This window comes from Saccopteryx bilineata, chromosome 6, assembly GCF_036850765.1.
Source record: "Saccopteryx bilineata isolate mSacBil1 chromosome 6, mSacBil1_pri_phased_curated, whole genome shotgun sequence".
In the NCBI taxonomy this organism is placed as follows: domain Eukaryota; kingdom Metazoa; phylum Chordata; class Mammalia; order Chiroptera; family Emballonuridae; genus Saccopteryx; species Saccopteryx bilineata.
This window is the reverse complement of record NC_089495.1, coordinates 106,531,064-106,557,916: the sequence shown is the minus strand read 5'-3', so window position 1 is coordinate 106,557,916 and position 26,853 is coordinate 106,531,064. Positions and strand designations below refer to the sequence as shown.

The window sequence follows — 26,853 nt, the reverse complement described above, 5'->3', positions numbered from 1 at the left end:
CTTTGTATATCTATGATGTCCGTGGTGATTTCTCCTCTTTCATTTTGGATTTTGTTTATATGAGTTCTTTCTCTTTTTTCCTTGGTAAGTCTTGCCAAGGGTTTGTCAATTTTGTTGATCTTTTCAAAGAACCATCTCCTGGTTCTTTTAATTTTTTCTATAGTTTTACTGTTCTCTATTTCATTTATTTCTGCTCTGATTTTTATTATCTCCTTTCTTCAGCTGGTTTTGGGTTGTCTTTGTTCTTCTTTTTCTAGTTCCTTAAGGTGTGAAGTTAAGTGGTTCACTTGTGCTCTCTCTTGTTTGTTCATATGGGCCTGAAGTGTATGAACTTCCCTCTTATCACTGCTTTTGCTGCATCCCATAGATTCTGATATGTCGTATTGTCATTTTCATTTGTCTGTATATATCTTTTGATCTCTGCGCTTATTTCCTCTTTGACCCATTCATTTTTTAAAAGTATGTTGTTTAGTTTCCACATTTTTGTGGGGTTTTTTTTCTCTTTTTTGCAGTTAAATTCTAGTTTTAAGGCTTTATGATCAGAAAATATGCTTGGTACAACTTCGATTTTTCTGAATTTGCTGATGTTGTTTTTGTGGCCCAACATATGGCCAATTCTTGAGAATGATCCATGTACACTGTAGAAAAATGTATACTCTGTCACTTTGGGATGAAATGTCCTGTAAATGTCTATCATATCCAGGTGCTCTAGTGTTTTGTTTAAGGCCAATATATCTTTATTGATTCTCTGTTTGTATGACCGATCTAGAGCCATCAGCAGTGTATTAAGGTCTCCAAGTATGATTGTATTTTTGTCAGTTTTTGTTTAAAGTTAATAAGTAGCTGTCTTATATATTTTGGTGCTCCTTGGTTTGGTGCATATATATTAAGAATTGTTATGTCTTCTAGATTCAGCATCCCCTTAATCATTATGAAATGACTATTTTTGTCTCTGAGTACTTTTGCTGTCTTGTAGTCAGCTTTATCAGATATGATACGCCTGCTTTTTTTTGGATGTTATTTGCTTGGAGTATTGTTTTCCAGCCTTTCACTTTGAATTTGTTTTTATCCTTGTTGCTTAGATGAGTTTCTTGTAGGCAGCATACAGTTGATTTTCTCTTTTAATCCATTCTGCTACTGTGTTCCTTTTTATTGGTGAGTTTAATCCATTTACATTTAGTGTAATTATTGACACTTGTGAGTTCCCTATTGCCATTTTATACATTGCTTTCTGTTAGTTTTGTGTCTTGTTTGATCCTTCTCTTTTGTTTTTCTATCTTTTGTTTTTGTTTGGTTGTATTCCATACATCTTTCCTCTGTTGCTATCTTTTTTAAATCATATGCTTCTGTGGTGGTTTTTTTTAATGGTGGTTACCATTAAGTAATGAAAAGGGTTCCTACCCTGTTCATTGTAGTGCACTATCTTGTGAGTACTTTTGCACTCCATCGTCCTTTGCTACTGTTAATCTCCATCCTCTCCCCCCTTTTTTTGTTGTTGTTGTCACAGTTTAAATTTGGTTTTATTGTGTTCTTGGTGGAGCTTTTACTTGTGGTTTTGTTTTGTTTTGCTCTTTTTATCTGGTTGGAAACCCCCTTTAGTAATTCCTGGAGTGGGGGTTTTCTGATGATAAATTCCCTCATCTTTTCTGTATCTGTGAATATTTTTATTTCTCCTTCATATTTGAAGGATAGCTTTGATGGATATAGTATTCATGGCTGAAAGTTCCTCTTTCAGGACTTTAAATATTGGGGTCCACTCTCTTCTAGTTTGTAGAGTTTCTGTTGAGAAATCTGATGATAATCTAATGGGCCTTCCTTTATATGTTATATTCTTCTTTTCCCTGGCTGCCTTGAGAAATTTTTCTTTGTTGTTGGTTTCTGCCAGTTTCATTATGATGTGCCTTGGAGTAGGTTCGTTGGGGTTAAGAAAACTCGGAGTTCTGTTTGCTTCTTGAATTTAAGGCTTTATTTCTTTCCACAGGCTTGGGAAGTTCTCATCTATTATTTGTTTGAATATGTTCTCCATTCCATTTTCTCTCTCTTCTTCCTCTGATATACCTATTATTCTTATGTTATTCTTTTTGATGGAGTCAGACAATTCCTGTAGGGCTTTCTCATTTTTTTTAATTTTTGAGTCTCTTTCTTCTTCTCTCTGTTGTGCCTCAAGTTGCTTGTCTTCTATTTCACTAATCCTACCTTCTATTTGGCCTGTTCTATTAGCTAAGCTTGTTACCTCATTTTTCAGCTCGTAAATTGAGTTTTTCATCTCTGTTTGATTTGTTTTTATAGTTTCAATTTCCATGGTAATATATTCTTTGTGTTCATTGAGTTGTTTTCTAAGCTCCCTAAATTGCTTTTCTGTGTTTTCTTGTATATCTCTGAGTATTTTTAGGATTTCTATTTTAAATTCTCTATCATTTAGCTCCAAGGTTTCCAATATATTAAATTTTTTCTTCATAGATTTTTCCTCATCTATCTGTGCTACCTCTCTATCTTTTGTATCCATGATATTCGATTTCCTTTTCCTTAATGGCATCTGAGGGTGGTTTTGTTTATAGTATTAATGAGAATTAATAAAGAATAAAAAGTTTAAAAATAAAAAAGAATAATAAAAAAAATTATTATTCCCCCTCCTTTTTTTCCCTCTCCTCTCCTCTTCCCCTCCTTCTTGAGAAAATCTTGTGGTGAACTGTGAATTATATTATGCTAAATAGAACAAAAACTACCTATAATGGAGGGCCTGAGTTGGGGAGAAGTGATAAAGGGGCAAAAAAGGGAGTATGGACCCACAAAATGCAAATATGGAAAAAATTTGGCTCAAGAATAAAATTATTTGCTTTTAGGTGATGGTTGACTAAGAGATATGATGAGAGGAATAAGAGGGAAACAGGAAAAGGGGGGAAATTTTTAAAAATTACTATTGTATTTAGTGGAGCAAGAACTAGATAAAATGTTGAGCCAGGGTTGGGAGCACTGCTAGTGAGTTACAAAAGCGAAGTAAAAAACCCCCAAAGTGCCACAAAGAAAAATTTGAGTCCCAGATAAAATAATTTGTTCATCATTGAGGATTGAATGAGAGGAAAAGTAAAGGAGAAAAGAAGAAACTAATATATTAATAGAAGGAGAAAAAAAAAAGAGGAAAACACAAAAAGAAGAAAAAAGAATAAAAGGAGGGAGAGAGAGAGAGAGTTATGGGCTTTGGAGTTCAACCCTCATAGAGAGAAAGGAAGAAGAAAGAAAAGATAATGGTAGATGTAACACTTATGGGTAGTGTAGTTCAAGGAGAGGAAAGAGTAAGACCCGCAGAGAATTAAACGACCAAATTGGAAGAGGAAGAAAATAATCAAGACAATAAGATAAGAGAAACAAAGAAACAAATATAATAAAATGGGATAGGTTATAAAGTCTGTGGATTATTCTTGATTTTGAGAGGTTATCTTCTTGCTTTTTCTTTTCTCCCTCTTCCTGGTCAGTGACTCTGTACCCTGGGTTCTGCCCCTCTGGCATGCTTAGGTAGAGGTTTGCAAGTTGGTAAGTCTCTATGGCGATGTCATATATTGGGCTTCAGTCTCGTTGGCAGTCTAGGCTCATTAGCATTTGCAGGCTCCGCCAATGAGAGAGTCTGTGTTCCTGGAGCCTCTCTCCTAGTCTTTCCTTCCTGAATTAGTAGCCTGATGATCCAGCTATGGGGTTACTGCTGCTTCTGCCTTTGCGTTTAGTATGGAACTTCTGGAGGCTCCAAGGATAGATTTTTCTGTCTCTGGTTGAAAATCTTGTTGAATTTTGGGGGAGATTTATCGGTATCACTCCTTACAGCGCCATTTCTCTGACGTCACTCTTAAGTCATTTTTTAAAGTAGTTGGTTTCAAGGGATTTTGCTTGTTTGGTTTGGTTTACATTAGTTTGGGCTTTTGTTTTTAACCTCATAGTTTTTTTGTTTTTAACATCTCCAAGATGACTGTTGCCTAATTCAGTCATCAATGTTTTAACATTATTAGTTTGTTTTTGTCATGGTATTAACTACAAATTGTCCTTTTCCAAAAAAAATTTTCTTAGAACCACAATCTTTTTCACACCCCTCAGAGCATCAGCATGTTTGACAAAGTTTGAATTTCGTCCCTCTGCTGCCTGACTAGCTGTATGTCCTTGAGCAAGTTAGTTAACCTTTGAGCTTCATTTTTCTTATCTATGAGATGAAGAAAATAATTCCTACTTTGTGGAGTTGTGAAAATTATAAATAAAATTTGTGGAGTATTTGGCACAACCCCTGGCATGTAGTGAACCCTCAACAAATGTAGTTGCTGGTGGCAGATCTAGTATCATGTCCCTGCCATTGTGTGAGTCTCTTAATTCCACCCACTACTAAAATATTAGCATCTTGTTTGTTTTTAAAGCATAATACTTAAACTATGCAAAACTTAGTCCTGTCAAACAGAATTATTAGGAGGTGAGATGAAAGAGTATATATTATTTCAAATAATTTTTTTTTTTATTCAGTGAGAGGAGGGGAGGCAGAGACCAGGATCCAATTGGCAAGCCCTCGTAGGCGATGCTCTGCCAATCTGGGGCACTGCTTTGTTGCTCAGCAACTGATCTCTTCTTAGTGCCTAAGGCGGAGGCCATGGAGCCATCCTCAGCACCCGAGGCCAACTCGCTCCAATTGAGCCATGGCTGCAGGAGAGGAAGAGAGAGAGAGAGAGTGAGAGGCAGAGGGGTGGAGAAGTAAATGGGTGCTTCTCCTGTGTGCATTGACCAGGAATCAAACCTGGGACATCCACATGCTGGGCAAATGCTCTACCACTGAGCCAACCTGCCAGGCCTCAAAAAACTTTTTAAAAATGTAAATTCTTTAAAATTTGAACTTTATTTTTATTTACAATTTTATTTTTCCTTTTTGGGTAAAATCCTAGCTAGTTTATTTTTCCCCCCACTTCATTGTATATGCTGCCTATGTTATATTTGCCTATGTATGATGTGTTAAATGCATGTGTGTATGTTCAGTAGGTGCTCAAATAACATCATTTCATTTAATGTCATTTCACTATAACATTGATGAGATGCCTTTGGAACTTAATTCTAGCTTATATCAATTAGCCTATGCTAAAATTTGTTTTGTTATATGTTGTTTCACTTGAAGTCACAGAAGCTATTTACAGTGTTAAGTGAAGACTTACTGTACATATATGTTGTAATCCCTCCAGTTTTGTACATATATTTAGTATGTACATAAATGTTAGAATATATCTATGAATATATAACATATATACACTCAAGAGTAAGAGCATGTCTGTGTGTGAGAAAGAGAATACAAAACATTTATTGGTTGTATCCATCATATACCTGTACTGGAAGAAGTCTATCCAACCATATTATATTCTTCTATTATTGAATTTTTAAGTCATTTCAAGTTCTTTTCCCTTAAAATGAGCTTACTAATAGAACTCCCTCCCGATTCCTTTTTTTTGGGGCGGGGGGGTGTAACACTAGTGTGTGGTGATCGCAGAACCTTTCCAGGCAGCGTTCATCAGCACAGTGCTTTTCATGTTGCCCTGTCGCTGCATGTGCGCAGGACCTGCAGCAGAGGGAGAGCATGGGTTTCACTCGAGGCTGATAACTTGTAGCAGGTGGAAAACACCATGGCTGCAGCAGTCCTCAGTGTCTGCTGCAGCCATGGGGAGAGCCCGTTTTAACCTAGGTCAGCAGCTTTAGGGAAGAGGCTGTCTGAAAGCTAGGCATCCCAAATATTCACGTAGAAAAAGATTAGGGACTCCAAAGGGCGCTGTGGGGCTGCCTGACTCACTCGGGGGCCCTTGATAGAGAAATACAATAGTTTGAATTCTGACATCATACAGGCTGGGAATGAATCTCTGTGGAGGGTTTTCTCATTTTAAAGTTCCAGTTCCAGAACAGTACTGAATATTCTACTGGAAAAAAGTACCACATTTCCATGGATAGTCCCGATGGTTAATCAAATAATATGAAATAAAAGTAATAGCTAGTCTCATTGTTTTTGAACTTGAAAATTATAGTGCAAAATGCTTTAAATATTTTGCTTTTAATTAAAATAGAAATAAGTGGGTTTTACCATTGTTGCTGCTGCCTTTTTTCTGAGATTATTGTTTAGATCCTCTATATGCCTTTTTTTTTTAACAGGGGCAGAGAAAGGAATAGATAGGGACAGACAGACAGGAATGGAGAGAGAGATGAGAAGCATCAATCATCACTTTTTCGTTGCAACACCTTAGTTCATTGATTGCTTTCTTATACGTGCCTTGACCGCAGGCCTTCAGTAGACTGAGTAACCCCTTGCTTGAGCCAGCGACCTTGGGTCCAAGCTGATGAGCTTTTTTGCTCAAGCCAGATGAGCCCGCTCTCAAGCTGGCGACCTTGGGGTCTCGAACCTGGGTCCTCCGCATCCCAGCCTGACGCTCTGTCCACTGCGCCACTGCCTGGTCAGGCTCTATATGCTTTTTTTAAAATGTATTCTGTTGATAGGGTGTCAAGTGTCCCACTCAGTATAACACTATCCACACAGAACTTTCAGGAATTTTTAATTAAATATGCATTAATACATAATTTATTTTGGAAACTTTAAAATTCTTGTTAGGTTTTTAATTAAATTTTGCATACCTAAACAAGGTATTTAGCCTCTAAGTGTACAAAAGGGATTAGGTGATGCTGGTTTTCCTTCCACATTAAGGTGAATTAAGGATATGATTAAGGTCTGATTTGAAGACAGTCAAATGTTCCTTTTTGCTTTTGTCCAGTTTTCTGAGAGTTATGTATGTAATGAGATCAGGCTGCTTGTCTTCAATTTTGAAAGGGTGCATTGTACCCTTAGTGCCTGCACACACCTCACAGCCCATTAACCCCAGAGCAGGATGATACTGAGATGGCCCTGCTAAATGTCATTCCTGTGCTTCCCAGCATCCTCTGTTTTAAAAGTGGTTAAGGAAAAACTAAAGGTTAAAAACCTTGAAAATCTGTTAACTTGTGAGATGTGGTTTTAGTCCATTCAGAATTCTTTAAAAAAATATGATTAGTTGGCCCTGGCTAGTTGGTTCAGTGGTAGAACATCAACCTGGCATGTGGATGTCCCAGGTTTGATTCCCAGCCAGGGCACACAGGAGAAGCACCCATCTGCTCTGCTTCTTTACCCCTCCCCTTCTTGCTTCTCTCTCTCTCCCTCTCCCTTCTCCCCTACTGCAGCCATGCCTCGATTGGAGTGAGTTGGCCCTGGGCGATGAGGATGGCCCCATGGCCTCTGCCTCAGGCGCTATGAAGTCGCAACAGAGCAAAGGCCCCAAATGGGCAGAGCATCACCCCCTAGTGGGCTTGCTGGATGGATTCCGGTTGGGGCACATGCAGGAGTCTGTCTCTGCCTCCCTTCCTTTCACTAAAAAAAAAAGAAAAGAAAAAAAATAATTAGTTATTAAAGACACTTTTAAAAGGTCATCATAAACTTTATTTGAATATTATTATATCATATGCACAATGCAGAGTTGTGGTTTGAAGAAATACACTGTAAACTTATTTCTAAAATTCCTTTGGTTTTAGTAAATTATCTCTGTACTCTAACAATAATATGAATTTAAAATAAACACTAGTTTTTAACATGAAACAAACTTATATTTCACATCTTAAACTAAGAATGGAAATCATTTTGGGATGTAAACTTTTTTTTCTATAACGTCTTTATGTTTCAAATTAAAAGACATTAAATCTTAGCAAGAAAAGAACATTTTGTAAAAATTGATTAGCTATTATAATATTGTTTCACTTGGCTCTTCTTTCTCTAGGATTTACTAACCAGACATAAAGTGTTGGTAGCAGACTTCTTAGAACAAAATTATGACACTGTAAGTATTTTTAAGTCTTTACCTCATTCTCTCTTTCTTTCCTGCCGCCCTTCTTCCCTCTCTTCCTCTTAGATCGATAAGCACTTACTCCTATTTATGATCCACAATAGAAACCAACCTTATCTACCATATGCCCAATTTGTCTGTTACCTGGAAGACAAATCATCAGGAAACTTTACGGAAAACTGAGGATGGCAGCAGAGCAGGACTTTCTCATTTTTCACATCTTTTCCTGTTGTTTTGCTCTGGAGCTCCAAGAAACAACTGGCACCTGCTCGCTTTGATCTTGACTTAAGAGCATCCATACTGCCTTTTAGAGCCTGTAGGCAGCTCTCCTAAATGGAAGAACACCCCACTCTTACTAACATAAATTATTTTACCTGGTTGATAATTAGTTATACTTACTAGTAGAAATACTAAATCCTTTCTCTAAATGAATCCACCTCATCCTTCTGCGATTTGGATGAAATGTGATGCTTCTCAGAAGCTCTTCCTTTTTTTTTTTTTTTTTCTGAAGCTGGAAACGAGGAGAGACAGTCAGACAGACTCCCGCATGCACCCGACCGGGATCCACCCGGCACACCCACCAGGGGCGATGTTCTGCCCACCAGGGGGCGAACAGAGCCACTCTAGCACCTGGGGCAGAGGCCAAGGAGCCATCCCCAGCACCCGGGCCATCTTTGCTCCAATGGAGCCTTGGCTGCGGGAGGGGAAGAGAGAGACAGAGAGGAAGAGGAGGGGGTGTGGAGAAGCAAATGGGCGCTTCTCCTGTGTGCCCTGGCCGGGAATCGAATGCCAGGCTGATGCTCTACCACTGAGCCAACCGGCCAGGGCCACAGAAGCTTTTCCTAATCACACTTTTACCCTAACACACACACACACACACTCTCTCTCTCTCTCTCTCTCTCTCTTTCTCTCTCTCTCTCTCTCTCTCTCTCTCCCTCTCTCTCTTTCTCTCCCTTTTCCTCCCTCCCCAACCCATTTCTCATTTTCACATGGTATTATTATGGTGTGTCTGAATCTTCCTGGCTGGCTCTTGAGCTCCCTGAGAAGCAAGAACCTTATCTGTTGAACATAGGGGTTCAGAGTAGAGTCTGCAAGTTTTGAGGATAGTACCATGGTAAGCGTTCAGTATTTTTATCATTATTACTTATATCCCTAATACAGAACTTAATACCGTACATTGGGCATTGGGTTGTATTCAGTGAACATATACATGAATCAACAGATCCATCCAAAAGCAGCTATACTTTTGCTAAATATATAAGCAATAGAAACCTCATGATTAAAGTAGAACATAGCACAAACCTATAAGTGAAACTCTACAAGATTTGTTTTGGTATTGGTTCAGATGCTCTGGACCAGTGCTGTTTGGTTGAAATATAATGGAAGCCACTGTGTTAAACACTTATAGTTAGCCATGTGAAAAGATAAAAGGAAACAAGCATATGACTGAGAAGATATAGACTACCCTACCTATCAGTGTCCTATATCTTTACATATCCAAATCATAGAAATTAAACTGTGTCTCTCTTATTCAGAAATTCTTTGCTAGTTGACCTTTAAGATTAAGAATTAGCAATATAATCATGAAATCAAAGTGACTTTCATATCCTAAAATTATTAAGAAAACATTTGTGACAGCAATTGGAATGCTTTGATCTAAATGTAAATATGGAGAATAATTCGTATTCCCAGAGGCATCCAAAAGCTTCAAGACTGAAAGAAAATGGCATGTTTTTGAATCTGGGATATGAACTATTATTGGGATTTGGTTTTTCAGTAACTGTAGATGCTAGATGTAATTTTAAAGAAAGAATCATATAAGATGTTACATTTATAATCAATGAAAATAAAAGAGGGCTAATATAGCTTATGACAAAACCTGTGGTATCAACTGATGATCTTTTCTATAGAATGAGGTAGATGTGCAATAATGCTTTGAAATCAGGGATAATACACAACAGTTTGAGAGACCATGAACTCATTCTCTTTGTCCCCCCTTGCTTACCTAATTATGTCTGTTTCTATAGTCACTTCTTGGGTGATTTAGTAGTTTTGCAGACACTGAGTCAGCTGCATGACCTGAACACTTGCTCTGAGAACTTAAGTTCCCTCAAAGATTTCATATTTCTTGAGTTCTGTAAATAAACCACTACTGTAGTTACTGTGACTTTAATGTGAACTACAAATTTCTGGGTTTTTGTTTTTTGTTGTTTTCATTGATTTAAGGAAAGGAAAGCAAGAAGGAAGAGAGGGGGGAGAGAGAGAAAGAGAGAAAAGCATCAACTTGTTGCTCCACTTAGTTATTTTATTTAATTGTGAACTTATTGGTTGCTGCTCCTCCTATGTTCCGCTTTATCCACCCAGCCAGGGTCTACCATTTCTGTTTTTACTTTTCACTTTCTTAATCCTCTCTCAGTAATTATCATCAGTGTGCACAGCTTTCCCTCATTACACCCATGCACACACACCTCACACTTGGCCCTTGAGGAGCAGGAGTGTTTTGTGTGTTCTGCAGCCCCTGCACACTCCCCGTCAGTGCTGCTGATCTGGCTCCTACCCTTCAGTCATCTCAGAGCTTGTGCACTGGGGGGAGGCTGCTGCTGAGCTTCCGCTGCTGCTCTCTGGAGAACCAAAGGGCCCAAGTAATGACTGATGGTCAACCACAGAGAGGCCAGTTGGGTTAGTTAGCATTGCCATCATGTGACAAAAGTAGCCCTGTTCCCCTGCCCATTAAGCTATGAATTTGACCATTTGGTTATTTATGAGTTGCCAGGTAAAACTAAATGTATTTAATCTTTCTCAAATTATTCATAGACTAATAGCTACTAGCATGTCTACATAAACAGATTTCTTTAATATGGCATAAAATGAGTTGTCTTGCCACTCAATAGATGTTTTATTCAAAATGACTTATTGTGAGTACTCAATTACCATGTTCCTTTACTCTATTTCTAATTTGCAGAACTAATATACAACAGAGAAGGGTGTCTCTTGTATCACTTGGCCTCCTTATCCCGCAGTGTCTTTATGTGTGAGTGAGGAGTGTGAAAGGGGAAGCCTCCCAGAGGACAGTGGTGATCAGTCTAGGGCGGCCATTTTCAACTGGTCTGCCCTAGCCAACCGGTGTGCTGCAGGGACACCGATCTTGTCCCTTAGATTGCCAAAAAAAAAATATGACAACAGCCAACATAATAGTTGTGCTATGTGAATGAATCAAAAGTATACTTTTTTTTTTTTTGTCACATTGGCAAAAAATCTATTTTGGGGGGTGTCACAGAATCTAAGCCATCAATTCATGTGTGCCACAAGATGAAGAAGGTTGAAGATCGCTGGGCTGGGGCTGAGCACATGGAGGTAGAAAGCATGGCTGCTCGGCTGCACTGGGCTCAGGGTTGGGGATTTACTCAGAAGCGGGAAGCAAGCAAACCTACAGCAGGGAAATAACTGCTGGTTTTACTCCTTAATATTTCTTTTCTTCTCATTAGATTTTTGAAGACTATGAGAAATTGCTTCAGTCTGAAAATTATGTGACTAAGAGACAATCTTTAAAGGTAATACCAAATTTAACTTAGAGTCTCCATAAGTTGATATCTTGTTAGTGAATGGTCCATTAATAAACAAGTAAACACAGAAAGATTTAAGTATCCTTTTTTTAAACTTGAGGGATGTTTTATGTTACAACTATACTTTGTAGCAAAATAATGTGTCCTGCCTCAGAAACTTTTTAAAAGTAACAATTTTAAAAATACATAGTACACAAAAAAGGTGTATGTGTGTGTAACCACACAGCCCCTACAATTTAAGACTCTGTCTCCTATGAAATTGTGTGGAAATGCTGCTCTCTCATCAAGCAGGGGTCCCGCAGATTTAGGATACAACTGTCTGTGAGTGGCCTTTCCTCTGTCAGGGAAAAGGTACCTAGAAGCAGCCATTTGTCCAAGAAGAGGAGGGCAGCCCTTCGGGGGGGGGGGGGGGATAGAGCTGCGTCTCTGCCCTTCAGATCCTACTCAGGTATTCAAGAGTATTTTTGGCAGAAAATACTTGGTGGGTTTTTGTCAAGCAATTTGTCTGATGTTTGAGCTTACAAATATAACTTATTTTATTTTTATATGTTTGAGATGATGACATTCTTAGAACAGTGCATTTGTTTCTAAACATTGGATAGCAAAGGCCATAAATTAAATCTATTTTGTACCACCTTTTGTAAACTCACTTTACCCGTGTTTTGCATTGCCCATGACCTGCTTTCCCCTGTATGTGCCCTTGCTGCTCCAGCTGTCCCCGGTGATGGAGAGGCCAGTGTACTATTTTCAGCCAGTCACTCAGCAATCTTTATTGATTTTCCCTTTGTGTGGAAACTCACACAAGGTGATCTGTGTAGGAAATAATGGCACGCTGCTCTCCTTGCGGTAGCATGGAGTGGTGAGACTGAGCTCTAGGCGGAGGCAGTGACATAAATGCCATGCTCGCCCGTGTCCAGAAAGTTTTTTAAAAGCAATTAAAAATAAGGAAACATCCTATTGCCACCACCATGTACCTAAAGGATAGAATTTCTCCTTTGTTAAGGGTTCCAGAAGGACAGGCAAACGAGGAGCTTGTCCGTATTGCACGGACCCTGAAGCCGTGAACAGAGATGACCGTGATCTGAAGTGCCCCAACATGGGGAATTGCTCATTAATTTTCCAAATCCTTATTATCAGTGGGAATCTGTCAGATACTTGACCAAAGTAGAGATGTTGTTACCAACTAAGGTGACAACTGAATTAGGAGAAAAATTGCTGAGGGTCTTCGATTTTAGAATTGTCCCCATACCATTTCAACTGTGCAAAGAATTTGTGACAGAAATTTGTCTCTTGCTAGGTAGGGTCTGAGGCAAAGTTATAAAGCTGACTGTTTTATTCCAACATCTCCCTTCTGGACCTTCTTCCTGCTTTTTCTTCCCCACTATCTTATCAACTCCTCCTACCCATGTGCCTCATTCTCGTCTTGAAATGTCTTCAGCCCCACCCTGTCCTGTTCTCTTGTTAATATTTGTAAATTGTTTAGAGCAGAGAGTGGCTCATGGTAAGAAATAGATATGTCTATTGAATAAAATAAAAATAAATTTTATAAATAAATAAATAAATATTTCTCATCATAATTCCTAGAGTTCAATCTCTGGAAGGTGTTCATTAATTCTAAATAAATAATTAGGACTAGAGTATGACTTAGATTTATCTATACCAGGATGCATTTGCATTTACAAACAGAAGCCTATTAGTCCAGTGGATGTGTGATTGGTCCAGTGTGTCACATGAATTTGGTCGGCAGCAAAGGGGAGCGAGAAGACTCATTCCTCACTGCTGCTTGCTGTCACCCACTTCCCACGACCCCGCCTGCCTCTTCCTGTGGCTCTCCAGTGGGGGGGGCCTCTGCACTGTTCCTAGTGGCACAAGCAAGAAGCAGCCAAGTTTGTATATGGTATTGAAAGTCTCTGCTTTCAAACTGATTGTGTTTCCTACTTATTTACAAATGCCTCAGCCTACTCATAAGGCCTCTTTCTTATTCTTTATTCATCCTCCCAGATATACTACATTGGTTGCTATTCCTCCCTAAAATCCTCTACAGTCAAGTGTCTTGCGAATATTTCATTTACAGTATGGTAAAACTGAGCACTGGTTGGACAGTGAAAAAAAAATAGAAAAAAGCAGATAAAGCATGTCTGAGAATGCAGAAATTGTAAAAATGGTTACTGAAGAATTGGCTTTTATTTAATGCTGCATTGTAGGCAGAAACATTACTAAAATGGTCTTGTATCACTCTATTCAAGGAAAGAGCGCATTAAATTTTGTTTATTCTTTCCTTCAATAGAAAACATTGTTTTGGCCTGACCTGTGGTGGTGCAGTGGATAAAGCGTTGACCTGGAAATGCTGAGGTCGCCGGTTTGAAACCCTGGGCTTGCCTGGTCAAGGCACATATGGGAGTTGATGCTTCCAGCTCCTCCCCTCTGTCTTTCTCTCTCTTTGTCTCTCTATCTCCCTCTATCTCTCCTCTCTAAAATGAATAAATAAAAAATAAAAAAAATTTAAAAAAATTAAAAAAAAAGAAAACATTGTTTTGAAGAGTTCTGCTAGCACACTGTTGGTTTCTCATTTTGGAAATCAGATGTGGATAGCAGCACTGCTGCATTTTTTCATGCCGTTTATGTCTCTGGATTCTGTAACATTTTATACGTGGATGTTTTATAATTTTAGGAAAGAAGAGGTTAAATTATTACAACAATATATTTACTTACAGTATTCTTCAGAAATAAACTGCATGAAAGCTAGGTGTTTCGTGAAAGAGCAGTGTATACAAAGCAGCTCCCAAAGGCTGGAAGGAGCCAACATGCCAAACGTGAGGCAGACAGTCCAGCTGGTCAGTCACAAAGGGAGTTTACAGAGAGTGCCTCTGGCAGCCACAACAGATTCCACCCCTCAGACTGTCTGTGATAGCTAAAGCAGTAAGAATATATGGGTGACCCAAGAAACCAGGTGAACAGAAGCTCCGGGGCCAGGGTGAGCTAAGAGAAACATGTAGGGCGCTTCACCCTGGAGAGAAGTGCTGTGAGTCCTGTGATCAGCCAGAGCTCCGTGTCCCTAGTCCAGAGCACCCTGGAGAAGGGGAGGATGTTAAGGGTCTGGGATCACTAGACGTCAAGACGGGGGATTAGCTTTAAGGTAGAGTCACTTCTGTTCCTCACACTAGGCTATTTTCTGATTCCAAAGTTGCTACTTGCTGCCTTTTGTTAATCATATTTTTAATTTCCCTAAACTATATAGGGAGCTTAGATTCCAAGTGTCAATAAAAAATAATTAACAGACATTCTTTTCCCTCATGTGACAGAGCTTAGAACTTATTTCTTCTCCTTTTCAGGGGCCTGATATTTAATTACTAGCAAGATTATAATTCAAAAGAAGCTTGGTGGAATTTGGAGGAGTTTTTGGACTCTGGTCAATTTCATCAAAACCTTTAGTTAAAAAAAACTATTGACATGATGTCCATGGTTTTATTGTATAGCATTAAGTAAGCCTGTAAAATAAAAATTGAGGAAGTAAAAATATGATTTTCGGCCCTGGCCGGTTGGCTCAGCGGTAGAGCATCGGCCTGGCGTGCGGGGGACCCGGGTTCGATTCCCAGCCAGGGCACACAGGAGAAGCACCCATCTACTTCTCCACCCCTCCCCCTCTCCTTCCTCTCTGTCTCTCTCTTCCCCTCCCGAAGCCGAGGCTCCATTGGAGCAAAGATGGCCTGGGCGCTGGGGATGGCTCCTTGGCCTCTGCCCCAGGCGCTAGAGTGGCTCTGGTCGCAACAGAGCAACCCCCCGGAGGGGCAGAGCATCGCCCCTGGTAGGCGTGCCAGGTGGATTCCAGTTGGGCGCATGCAGGAGTCTGTCTGACTGTCTCTTCCCGTTTCCAGCTTCAGAAAAAAATACAAAAAAAAAAAAAATATATATATATATATATATATGATTTTCTCCATTTACATAGTACAGTATTGCTTTAGAATGCTTTGTATTATAATGAAATGCAGCATTTTGTTACTGTCAGTATTAATTAAAATAGATTATCATTTAATGGCTAAAAGACTCAGTTTATTGGCCAAATGGTTTAACATGATTGTTTCAGAAAAGTTGTGAAATTATATTAGCAAAGGATGGACATCCCCCTGTAATAAAAATTGAGATGACTCAACCTGAGTTTAACTCATAAGCATCATGTCAGCAAAATGTTTATTGAATGTGTGTGTGCAACTTTAAGGGTAAATGTTTTTAATGAAATTTCTTTGTTGCTGAAAGGCCTCTTAGTATGTGAGTATGTGTATATTTTTATATGTGCTATTGACTATATTTGATTATGTATTTTATAGAAATATATTTTTAGATATAGCTATATATGATATATATATCCCTATAAAAGCTGTGTATATGTGGGTATATACATGTATATTTTATAAAGATATATAATAGAGAGACTTATATTTTAGAAGCCTGTTGCCGGCTTTTTTAGCTTCTGGGGGCCCTCTCACAGTACTGTCTAAAATACAAACATCTAAGAAGCTCGCACATCTATCTCCCTGTTGCCAAGGGAGTTTAACCTTGGTGCTTCTCTCTAAACTGTAAACATTTCTTGTTAGAAAGGTTTTATTATTCTCTTTATTAGCTAGATAAAAGCAGTTAGCTAAAACAAAGAGCTACCTCAAAGCCAGGTGAATTGAGGGTGAACTATGAGAGGGAGCACAGCAAGGAACGTGTCAACTCCTCTTACAGGTGGGGGGCAGGCTAACTTTCAGAGTGAGGATATATGTTATTTAATGGAGTGTAGCTCTTTGGCTGTGTAAATAAGGTCGGTTTTTATCTGTCGGTTTTTATCTGTCTGTTTCATAGATTACCTACAATGTAGTGCTTTAGATATGGTTACTCAGTAACAAAACAGCTTTCTTTCTACATTTTGTAGAGAAGATTCTGTGGTGGAAGAATCTTCCTCAGGTTGTTTACTCAGCACTATCCACATACTGTACATCACATAAGCTATAAAGTGTGCAAACACAAACCAGATTTGCATGGCCTTGTGGAGCTTACACTCTAAAGAGGCTCACACATCACTGCACTGCAAGGCAGCGTGACCACAGCTGGGAGGGGACAGCATAAAGCGTCAGGCGAGTCTGCTTGGGAGAAAGTCAGGCTCACAGACACAGAAGGTGGAATGGTGCTTACCGTGGCTGGGGGTGGGGGAGGTGGAGAGATGTTGCTCAATGGGTACAGACTTTCAGCTATAACATAAGTTAGGTTTGGGGTTAATAGACAACACGGCGACTGTAGTGAACAATACTGTATTGTATATTTCAAAGATGAATTTTAAGCATTTTCACCACACACCAAAAAAAAAAATTGTGAGGTAGTGAATGTGTTAATGTGATGTGGTAAATATTTCACAATATATGTGTATATAAAATTATCGTGATATATACTTTAAGCATATACAGTGTTGTCATTTATATCTAAATAAAGCTGAGGGATGGGGAGATGGAAAAAGGAATAAAACCACAGAGCCAGGAGCATAAATAAGGGAGACTAAGTGAGGGAGCAGAGGAAAGGAAGCCGTAAGAAAGTCTTCAGATCTCAGAGGGCTCTGGATGCCATCCATAGGAATCTAGACAGTTGTTTCTGTATCTATTCTCTTTGTAAGTGGACTCAGTAGCGTGAACAGGGCTGATCTTCAGGAAGGTTCGTGTGACATGATGTGCAGATTGCATGGGACTGGTGAAGACTGCCGAAGTGACTGTTTGCCTGCTGTTGCTCCTGTCCAGATGAAAGGCAGTGAGGGTTTGCATGAGGGTACCAGCAGTAGAAATGGAATGAAAGATGTTTGAGACCTTGAGAAACAGAAAATTGCAGAACTTGGATGTAGATTTGATGTGAGCAGCAAGGGAAAGAAAGGAGCTGAGGAAGATTTCAATATTCTTCCCTAAGGGACTGGCCGAGCTGATGTCATTAACAAAGAGAAAAGGCGTGGGTTTGATCCCTGGCCAGGCCACATACAAGGATGAATGCATAAATAATTAGAACAAGAAATTTTATAGGAGAATTGGAAAATAAATATATCACATATAAACTATCCCTCCCTCTCTCTCAAATCAGTTAATACAATTTTTTTTTCAATGAGAGAAAATAAAGCATTAGTTTTAGAGATGTTGAATGTGATAAGCCAGCGAAGTGTTTGGGGCAACCTGGTGGATGGTTAGAAATGTGAGGATGGAGTTTAGGAAAGAAATTGAGACTAGAAATGTAGATTTGAGAGACACCTTCCCAGATGTTATAGTTGAAGCTATGGGTATAGATAAAACTGCTGTGAAATAAAAGATAAGTGACTCAAGTATAGAGCTTGAGAAATCCCTGCATATGTAGTGCAGAAGGAAAGGGAGTCAGTAACATAGGCAGCAAAGGAGTAAGCTACAAGGAGTAAGAAACCAAAAGAATGCAATGGTCTTGAAACCAAAAGCAAAGAAAGTTGCTGGAAGAGTGTTCAGTTAGCTTTAGTTCGAGAGATTAAGGAAGAGGAAGAGCAATGCCTCACATGTTTGCCATTCCATATGTGACAAACTGGTGACCAGATAACATTCAACAGTGGTCATTTCCTGTGCTCACCAACATTATAATGTGCACTAAAATAACCTAAAGTACGTGTTAAGTAGGCAAAAGATATATCACAGGCAAGGTTGTGGTTTACTGGCAGCCAGAGACACACACACACACACACACACACACACATACACGTGCGCGCGTATATACACAACTGGGGTTCTGTTGCTGGATTACTATACTGGGACATCAAGAAAATTTTCAGTAAATGGGAGAATTGGAAAATATATCACATATAAAGTTATGTCAAGGGTACATTTCAGCTGCTTGGTTGCTAAAAACTTTAGAAATTGCTGCCCCTACAGTGAGAATAAAAGGTTATGAGCTGGAGCAGCAAAACATTTAGCTGTGTTTGCTAGAGAGTCTTCAACTATTCTCACTTTTGGCATTTTTATTTTGTTTTGAAGTGTCTTAATCTATACTGGCTGATATAACAAAATACCATAGACTGGGTGGCTTAAATAAGAAATATTTATTTATCATAATTCTGGAGGCTGGAAAGTCCAAGGTTAAGATGCCAGCAGAGGGAGTCTATGGATTTCTTTCATAAGAGCACCAGTCCCATGCATGATGGCTCTGCCCTCATGTCCTGACCTTTAAAAGGCTCCACCACCACACTGAAGGTTAGGATTTCAACATACAGATTTGTGGTGGGGAATGCCATAACAAACATTAAGCTCATAACATGGCGTAATGCTGCATTTTGGGAACTAGTATTAATTTGTCAACAGAAAATGTCTTGCTTTTCTTTTTTATGAAAATTTGTTAAACTTCATTTGGATTCAGAGTCAGTGAATCTGGTTATATATCAGATTTTGTAATAAATATTAGGGGAAAAATAAAAGTCACTTTACATAATCTATTTTTTCCCCAGTGAACTACTAGAGTATATTAATTTAGGTAAGAGGGCGTAATTTTAGAGTCATTTTGTTATACTTATCCTACTGCAATACTTAAGGAAGCAAGATAATTTAAGCAATGAAAATAATATATTTTTGGCTAACTTTTGATGAGAGCTGAAAAGAGAGCTTTTCTTAAGCTGTAGCAATGATTGGCTTAAAAAATAGATTCAGAAATGCGTTAAACACAGACTTTAGCAAAACTGTGAAGAGCAGAGACTAACTTGATAACTGTTCCACTCATGTTGTGCTTTAAGATGCACTTAAGGACTCTCCATTTTTTAGAATACCAACATTCTAAACTCACATTTATATTTTGTTTTTCAGTGAGAGGAAGGGAGGTATACTTTGAATAAGGTGGCTCTCAGACAGATGGTAGCGTTGATTTTGTGTTTTCTTTTCTATAGCTGCTAGGTGAACTGATCCTGGACAGGCACAACTTTGCCATTATGACAAAATATATCAGCAAGCCGGAGAACCTCAAACTGATGATGAATCTGCTCCGGGACAAAAGCCCCAACATTCAGTTTGAAGCCTTCCATGTCTTTAAGGTAACGTGTGAGCTACAGAAAGGAAGGGGGCACTTGTTCTCCAGTTTCCAGTAGCAAACTCCCCGCTTTTCACTCTCCTTTACATTTGAGAAAAAATTAAATAGTAAGTCTTTTGTTTTGCATGACTTAGATGAAATTTTAGTTATTTTAATGAATACCATTTCTTTCTAAAAGGATTGCTAACTAATTCCTATCTCTAAATATTTTCATTTCTTTTTCACTGAGAAAATAGGTGGATAAGGTCTCCCAAAAGCTATTAAAATAATCACTGACTGTGCTAGAACCCAGACCTTGAGTCTGAGCATTTGAATGCTTTGCTTTCTGCCATAAGTGTTTCTTTGAACCTTAAATGAAGCACTGAAGAAACACTTGGGTACTACTCGCTTTTATTACTTATGCAGAAATAGTTTTGTAAATGTATTTTGCTATGAAAGAAAACTAACCCCTGAAATATTTGCTTTATCTTCCTGATACTTTTTCTTTGATATAATAGCAATAAATGGACAATAAAATCACCTCTTAGAAACTTTGGACAATAGATTTTTTTAAATTGGGGCAGGTGAGAGAAATCTAATCTCTAATCCCATACTCCTAAATAAAAATTTTGGTAAATTTTATTTTCCTGGGCACATATTTGTATATAAAATTGATATCCTGATATTATCACTGACTGCTGTACCATCAGTATATCATTGTTGTCATATGTCATTTTCGGAGCCAGTAGTTTTATTGGCATCACAGTTTATCATTAGGTATATTTACTCTAGTTTACTAAAATATTCATGGCCCTGGCCGGTTGGCTCAGTGGTAGAGCGTCGGCCTGGCATGCAGAAGTCCCGGGTTCGATTCCCGGCCAGGGCACACAGGAGAGACGCCCATCTGCTTCTCCACCCCTCCCCCTCTTCTTCCTCCCTGTCTCTCTCTTCCCCTCCCGCAGCCGAGGCTCCATTGGAGCAAAGATGGCCCTGGCGCTGGGGATGGCTCCTTGGCCTCTGCCCCAGGCACTGGAGTGGCTCTGGTCGCAACAGAGTGATGCCCCGGATGGGCAGAGCATCACCCCCTGGTGGGTGTGCTGGGTGGATCCCGGTCGGGCGCATGCGGGAGTCTGACTGCCTCCCCGTTTCCAGCTTCGGAAAAATACAAAAACAAAACAAAACAAAATATTCATTAACACCTTTTGCCCCTCCCTACTGTATACAACTAAATGGACCAACAAAGTGAAATGAGTGATGCGTCTCTTTCTCTCCCCCTTTCTCTCTTTTCTCTTTCTCTCAAGTCAATGGAAATATTTTTTTAAAAAAGAAAAACAAAAATGAATAAACAAAATAACTCATAGATACAGAAAACATTTTAATGATTGCCAGATGGGAAGAGGTTGGGGGTGATGGGTGAAAAAGATGAAGGGAATAAGATGTAAAAATTGTCAGTTACAGAAACAGTCACAGGAATGTAAAGAATATATAGGGATGCATTAAGAATATAGTCAATATTGCAATAACTATGGTGTCAGAGAGATACTTAGATATATTGAGGTGATCTCTTTATAAGTTATATAAATATCTATTATGCTGTGAACCTGAAATTAATATAATATTGTATGTCAACTGTAATTAAAAAATAAAAATATTATTTAAAAAATAAAACTTAAATGGCCAACAATAAAAAAACTCATTATCAATTTATAATAAATGAAGACAATATTGTATTGGCACAGGGATTGGTAAATAAAACAACAAAACAGAGTAAAGTCCCCAGAAATAAACCTTCATAAATATGAAACTTGATATTTGATAGTGGAACAATTATAAAATAATTGAAGAGAGGGTTAATTCTTCAATAAATTGTTCTAAGGTAAAAGATTATTCATACAGAAGAAAGCTCTGTCCTCCATTGTCAGAAATAAATTCTAGTAAAGATCTACTCTTGATAAGCAAATTTTTTAACTGTTAGAAAAGAAAATGGGAGACTGTCTTTAGGATGTTAGAGGGGGAAGAATTTCTTTAAAAAGAAACAAAAATAAAAAACAATAGAAAATATTAATATGCCACATTAATATTTAAAACCTCTGCTGAAAAAAAAGATATCATAAACCAAGTGAAAAGACAGGATAGAATGTGATACATATAACTTACAAATCATTAGGAAAAAGATGATCAATTAGAAAAATGGGCAAAGGATACAAGTTCATAATTATAGATGAGGCAACCTGATTGGCCAGTAAGTAGGTGAAGATGCTCATCTTACTGGTAATCATGGAAATAGCCAGTAAAATATTGATGAGATATCACTTCATGAAGTTAGAAGGCTATGGGAACTTTCCTATACTATAAATTGGTACAACAACTTTGGAGAGCAGTTTTAGCAAAATTAAGAACTAAAAACCCACATGCCGTTTAACCCTGAAATCTCCTTCTAGGTAATTTCTTTTTTATTTTATTTTAATTTTTTGTTTATTCATTTTAGAGAGGAGAGGGTAGAGACAGAGAGAGAGAGAGAGAGGAGAGACAGAGAGAGAGAAAAGGGGAGGAGCTGGAAGCATCAACTCCCATATGTGCCTTGACCAGGCAAGCCCAGGGTTTGGAACCGGCGACCTCAGCATTTCCAGGTCGACGCTTTATCCACTGGGCCACCACAGGTCAGGCTAGGTAATTTCTTAGAGACACTGTTGCACATGTGCTTAAGGAATCATGTACAAAAATGTTCATTGCAACATTGTTTAGAATGGAGTAAAATGAGAAAACATAAATGGGCATCAAAAAGAAACTGGAGAAATAAAAATTATGACATAGTCATATAACTGTATATATTAGTTGGTTTACATTAATAGAATTATATGAATCAGTATGGATTAACCTCAGAAACATTGAGTGAGATAAACAAACATTAAATGGGTGTTAAAGTTTGAGCCTGACAGGTTGTGGCGTAGTGGATAGAGTGTCTACCTGGGATGCTGGGGTCCGAGATATGAAACTCCAAGGTCGCCAGCTTGAGCATGGGGTCATCCAGCTTAACTGCAGGGTTGCTGACTTGAGTGTGGAATCATAGACATGACCGAATGGTTCCTGGCTTGGGTCCAATGGTTGCTGGCTTGAACAAAGGATCACTGGATCAGCTGGAGTCCCCTGATCAAGGCACGTAAGAGAAGCAATCAATGATAAACTAAAGTGCCACAACTACAAGTTGATACTTCTCATCTCTCTCCCTTCCTGTCAGTCTCTCTCTCTCACTTAAAAAAAAGCCCTGCAAAACCAATGCTATGTGTGGATTCATATATATGCAGTTACAGTCTAAAACCCTTCAGGGGAGGGTTAGGGAAGAGAATGGTCATGAAGAGTATACAGTAGCCATTAGTTATATCTGTAATATATTTTTTAAAGTCTCAATTATTCCTGTATTATTCTCAGTTAAAATTATTTCATAAAAAATAAACACAAATTTGATAAAACAAAAATAGGCTGGTATAGGACTGGAAAATGGAAAATGCTCATGTAGTATAGACCATGACCAGCTAAAGATCCTTTTGACTGAAATTATAGAAGGCTGTATGTCATTTCATTCAGCTTCCATGGAATTTTAATATCTCATCCTAGAAGAGATAAATCTTTATATAATTGTATATAAAATGCAGTATTACAGAAGGATTCAGTGGGTGGCAGAGTGGAAATTACCTACTTCTGTCCTGTGAGATCAGAATTGGGACCATCTAATCATTGGACAAAGTAGGTACACTTAAAAATAGTTGACTGCTTGTTTACTTGTGTATGTGTATAAACTTGTCCTACCCTGTACCCCAGCACTGTGTTCCTTCCTCTGAAATGTGAACTGAATTGTTTAGTTGCCTAAAATAGTATTTTCTTATTTAGAAAAAGTAACAGCTAAGTCCTAGAGTTTTCTTTTCACAGTTCTTTTTTTCAATTGATTTTAATTTATTGTGCTTACATAGATTCAAGTGTCCCACTGAATATATCTCCCTCCTCCCCATCCCCGTGTTCCCCTTGATACCCCCTTTCTTCCCTCCTCCCACACCCTCCCTCCTTCCCTTTAGAATCTGCTGTCCTGCTCTCTATAATGCTGTGTTATGTGTATATAATTTCACTAATCTCTTTCCCTTCTCTGATCCCATCCTCTCCTCCCCTTTCCCTCTGACTATTTTCCCTCTGGTCCCTTTGATTCCATCTCTACCTCTGTTCCATTCCTCAGTTCCCATTGTTAGTTAAATTCCTCATATGAGTGAGGTCATATGATATTTTTATTTCTCTGCCTGGCTTATTTCACTTAGCATAATAGTCTCCAGGTCCATCCATGTTGTCACAAAAGGTAAGATTTCCTTCTTTTTCACAGCCACGTAGTATCCCATTGTATATATGTGCCACAGCTTTTTAATCTACTTGTCCACTGATGGACACTTGGGCTGTTTCCAGATCTTGGCCATTGTAAACAATGCTGCCACAAACATGGGGGTGCATTTCTTCTTTTGTATCAGTGATTTGGTGTTCTTAGGATCTATTCCTAAAAGTAGGATAGCTAGGTCAAAGGGCAGTTCCATTTTTAATTTTTTGAGGAATTTCCATACTGTTTTCCACAGCGGCTACACCAGTCTGCATTCCCACCAGCAGTACAGGAGGGTTCCCTTTTCTCCACATCTCGCGAGCACTTACAATGAGTTGTTTTGTTAATGAGCACCATTCTGACTGGTGTGAGGTGGTATGTCATTGAGGTTTTAATTTGCATTTCTCTATTGATTAGTGATGTTGAACATTTTTTCATCTGCCTGTTGGCCATCTGTATGTCCTCTTTGGAGACGTGTCTATTAAGTTCTTTTGCCCGTTTTTTGATTGGGTTATTTACTTTTCTGATGTTGAATTTTATAAGTTCTTTATAAATTTTGGTTATTAATCTCTTATCAGACTTATTGTCAAATATGTTCTCCCATTGTGTGGTTTGTCTTTTTATTTTGTTCTTATTGTCTTTAGCTGTGCAAAAGCTTTTTAGCTTGATATAGTCTCATTTGTTTATCCTGTCCTTTATTTCACTTGCCCATGGAGATAAATCAGCAAATATATTGCTGCGAGAGATGTCACAGAGCTTACTGCCTATGTTTTCTTCCAAGATGCTTATGGTTTCATGACTTACATTTCAGTCTTTTATCCATTCTGAGCTATTTTTGTGAATGGTGTAACTTGGTGATCTAGTTTCATTTTTTTGCAGGTAGCTGTTCAATTTTCCCAACACCATTTGTTAAAGAGGTTGTCTTTATTCCATTGTATGTTCTTAACCTCCTTTGTCAAATATCAGTTGTCCATAAAGTTGTGGGTTTATTTCTGGGTTCTCTATTCTGTTCCATTAATCTATGTACCTGTTCTTATGCCAGTACCAGGCTGTTTTGAGTACAATGACCTTTGATATCAGGAAATGTGATACCTCCTGCTGTATTCTTCCTTTTCAAGATTGCTGAGGCTATTCGTGTTCTGTTTTGGTTACGTATAAATTTTTGGAATATGTGTTCTATATCTTTGAAGTATGTCATTGGTATTTTAATTGGTATCGCATTGAATTTATGAATTGCTTTGGGTAATATAGACATTTTAATGATGTTTATTCTTCCTATCCATGAGCACGGTATATGCTTCCACTTGTTTGTATCTTCCCTGATTTCTTTAATCAACATTTTATAATTTTCTGAGTACAAGTCTTTAATCTCCTTGGTTAAATTTACTCCTAGGTATTTTATTTTCTTTGTTGCAATAGTGAAGGGGATTGTTTCCTTAATTTCTCTTTCTGACAGTTCATTGTTGGTGTATAAAAATGCCTCTGATTTCTGGGTATTGATTTATATCCTGCCACCTTGCTGAATTCATTTATCAGGTTCAGTAGTTTTTTGACTGAGACTTTAGGGTTTTCTATGTACAATATCATATCATCTGCAAATAATGATAGTTTTACTTCTTCTTTTCCAATTTGGATGCCTTTTATTTCTTCTTCTTGTCTGATTACTATGGCTATAACTTCCAGAACTATGTTGAATAAGAGTGGTGAAAGGGGGAACCCCTGCCTTGTTCCTGATCTTAAGGGGATTGCTTTTAATTTTTGCCCATTGAGTATGATGTTGGCTGTGGGTTTGTCATAGCTGGCCTTTATCATGTTGAGATATGTTTCCTGTATTCCCACTTTGCTGAGAGTTTTGATCATGAATGGGTGCTGGATTTTATCAAATGCTTTTTCTGCATTTATTGAAATTATCATGTGATTTTTCTCCTTCCTTTTGTTTATGTGATGAATCACATTGATTGATTTGCAAATACTGTACCAGCCTTGCCTCCCCGTAATAAACCCCACTTGTTCATGATGTATGATTTTTTTTTCATATATTGCTGGATCTAGTTTGCTAATATTTTCTTGAGGATTTTAGCATCTAAATTCATCAGGGATATTGGCCTATAATTTTCTTTTTTTGTGTTGTCTTTGCCTGGTTTTGGAATCAGAATTATGCTCGCCTCATAAAAAGAGCTTAGAAGTCTTCCTTCCTTTTGAATTTTTTGAAATAGCTTGAGAAGGATAGGAGTTAGTTCTTCTTTGAATATTTGGTAGAATTCCGTTGTGAAGCCATCTGCCCCAGGGCTTTTGTTTGTTGGGAGTTTTTTGATAATTGTTTTGGTCTCACTTGTTGTAATCGGTCTGTTTAGGTTTTCTGATTCTTCCAGATTGATTTTTGAAAGACTATATGTTTCAAGGAATTTGTCCATTTCACCTAGGTTGTCTAATTTTTTGGCATACAGTTCTTCATAGTATTTTCTTACAATCCTTTGTATTTCTGTTGTGTCAGTTGTTATTTCTCCACTCTCATTTCTAATTTTATTTATTTAAGTCCTCTCTCTTTTTTTCTTGGTGAATCTGCTTAAAGGTTCATCAATCTTGTTTACCTTTTCAAAGAACCAGCTCTTGGTTTCATTGACCTTCTGTATTGTTTTTTTAGTCTCTATGTCATTTATTTCTGCTCTGATTTTTATTATTTCCTTCCTTCTACTACTGTATCTGGGCTTCACTTGCTGTTTTTTTTTTCCTAGTTCTTTTAGATGAAGGTTAAGGTGTTTGAGCTTTTTCTAGCTTAAGGTATGCCTATAATGCTATGAACTTCCCTCTCAGTATTGCTTTTGCTGTGTCCCATAAATTTTGAGTTTTTGAATGCTCATTATCATTCGTTTCTAGGAATTTTTTTGTTTATTCTTTGATCTCATTGTTAATCCATTCATTATTTAATAACATGTTATTATTTAATAACATGGTATTTAGTTTCTATGTGTTTGAGTATTTTTCAGTTTTTCTGTGTGGTTGATTTCTAGTTTCATGCCATTGTGATCAGAGAAGATGCTTGATATGA

At 38.1% G+C, this 26,853-nt stretch overlaps 1 protein-coding gene across 10 annotated transcripts in view; it reads left to right on the top strand.

The window, feature by feature from the left end:
• The window catches only part of CAB39L (calcium binding protein 39 like), a 115,049-nt gene that overhangs the window by 74,398 nt on the left and 13,798 nt on the right, over positions 1–26,853 (top strand). For all 10 annotated transcript variants that reach the window (XM_066235309.1, XM_066235306.1, XM_066235308.1 and 7 more), the window contains 3 exons: positions 7,800–7,859; positions 11,351–11,416; positions 19,332–19,475. In XM_066235309.1, the coding sequence (XP_066091406.1) occupies positions 7,800–7,859; positions 11,351–11,416; positions 19,332–19,475 (270 nt within the window). The remainder of the gene's footprint in view (positions 1–7,799; positions 7,860–11,350; positions 11,417–19,331; positions 19,476–26,853) is intronic.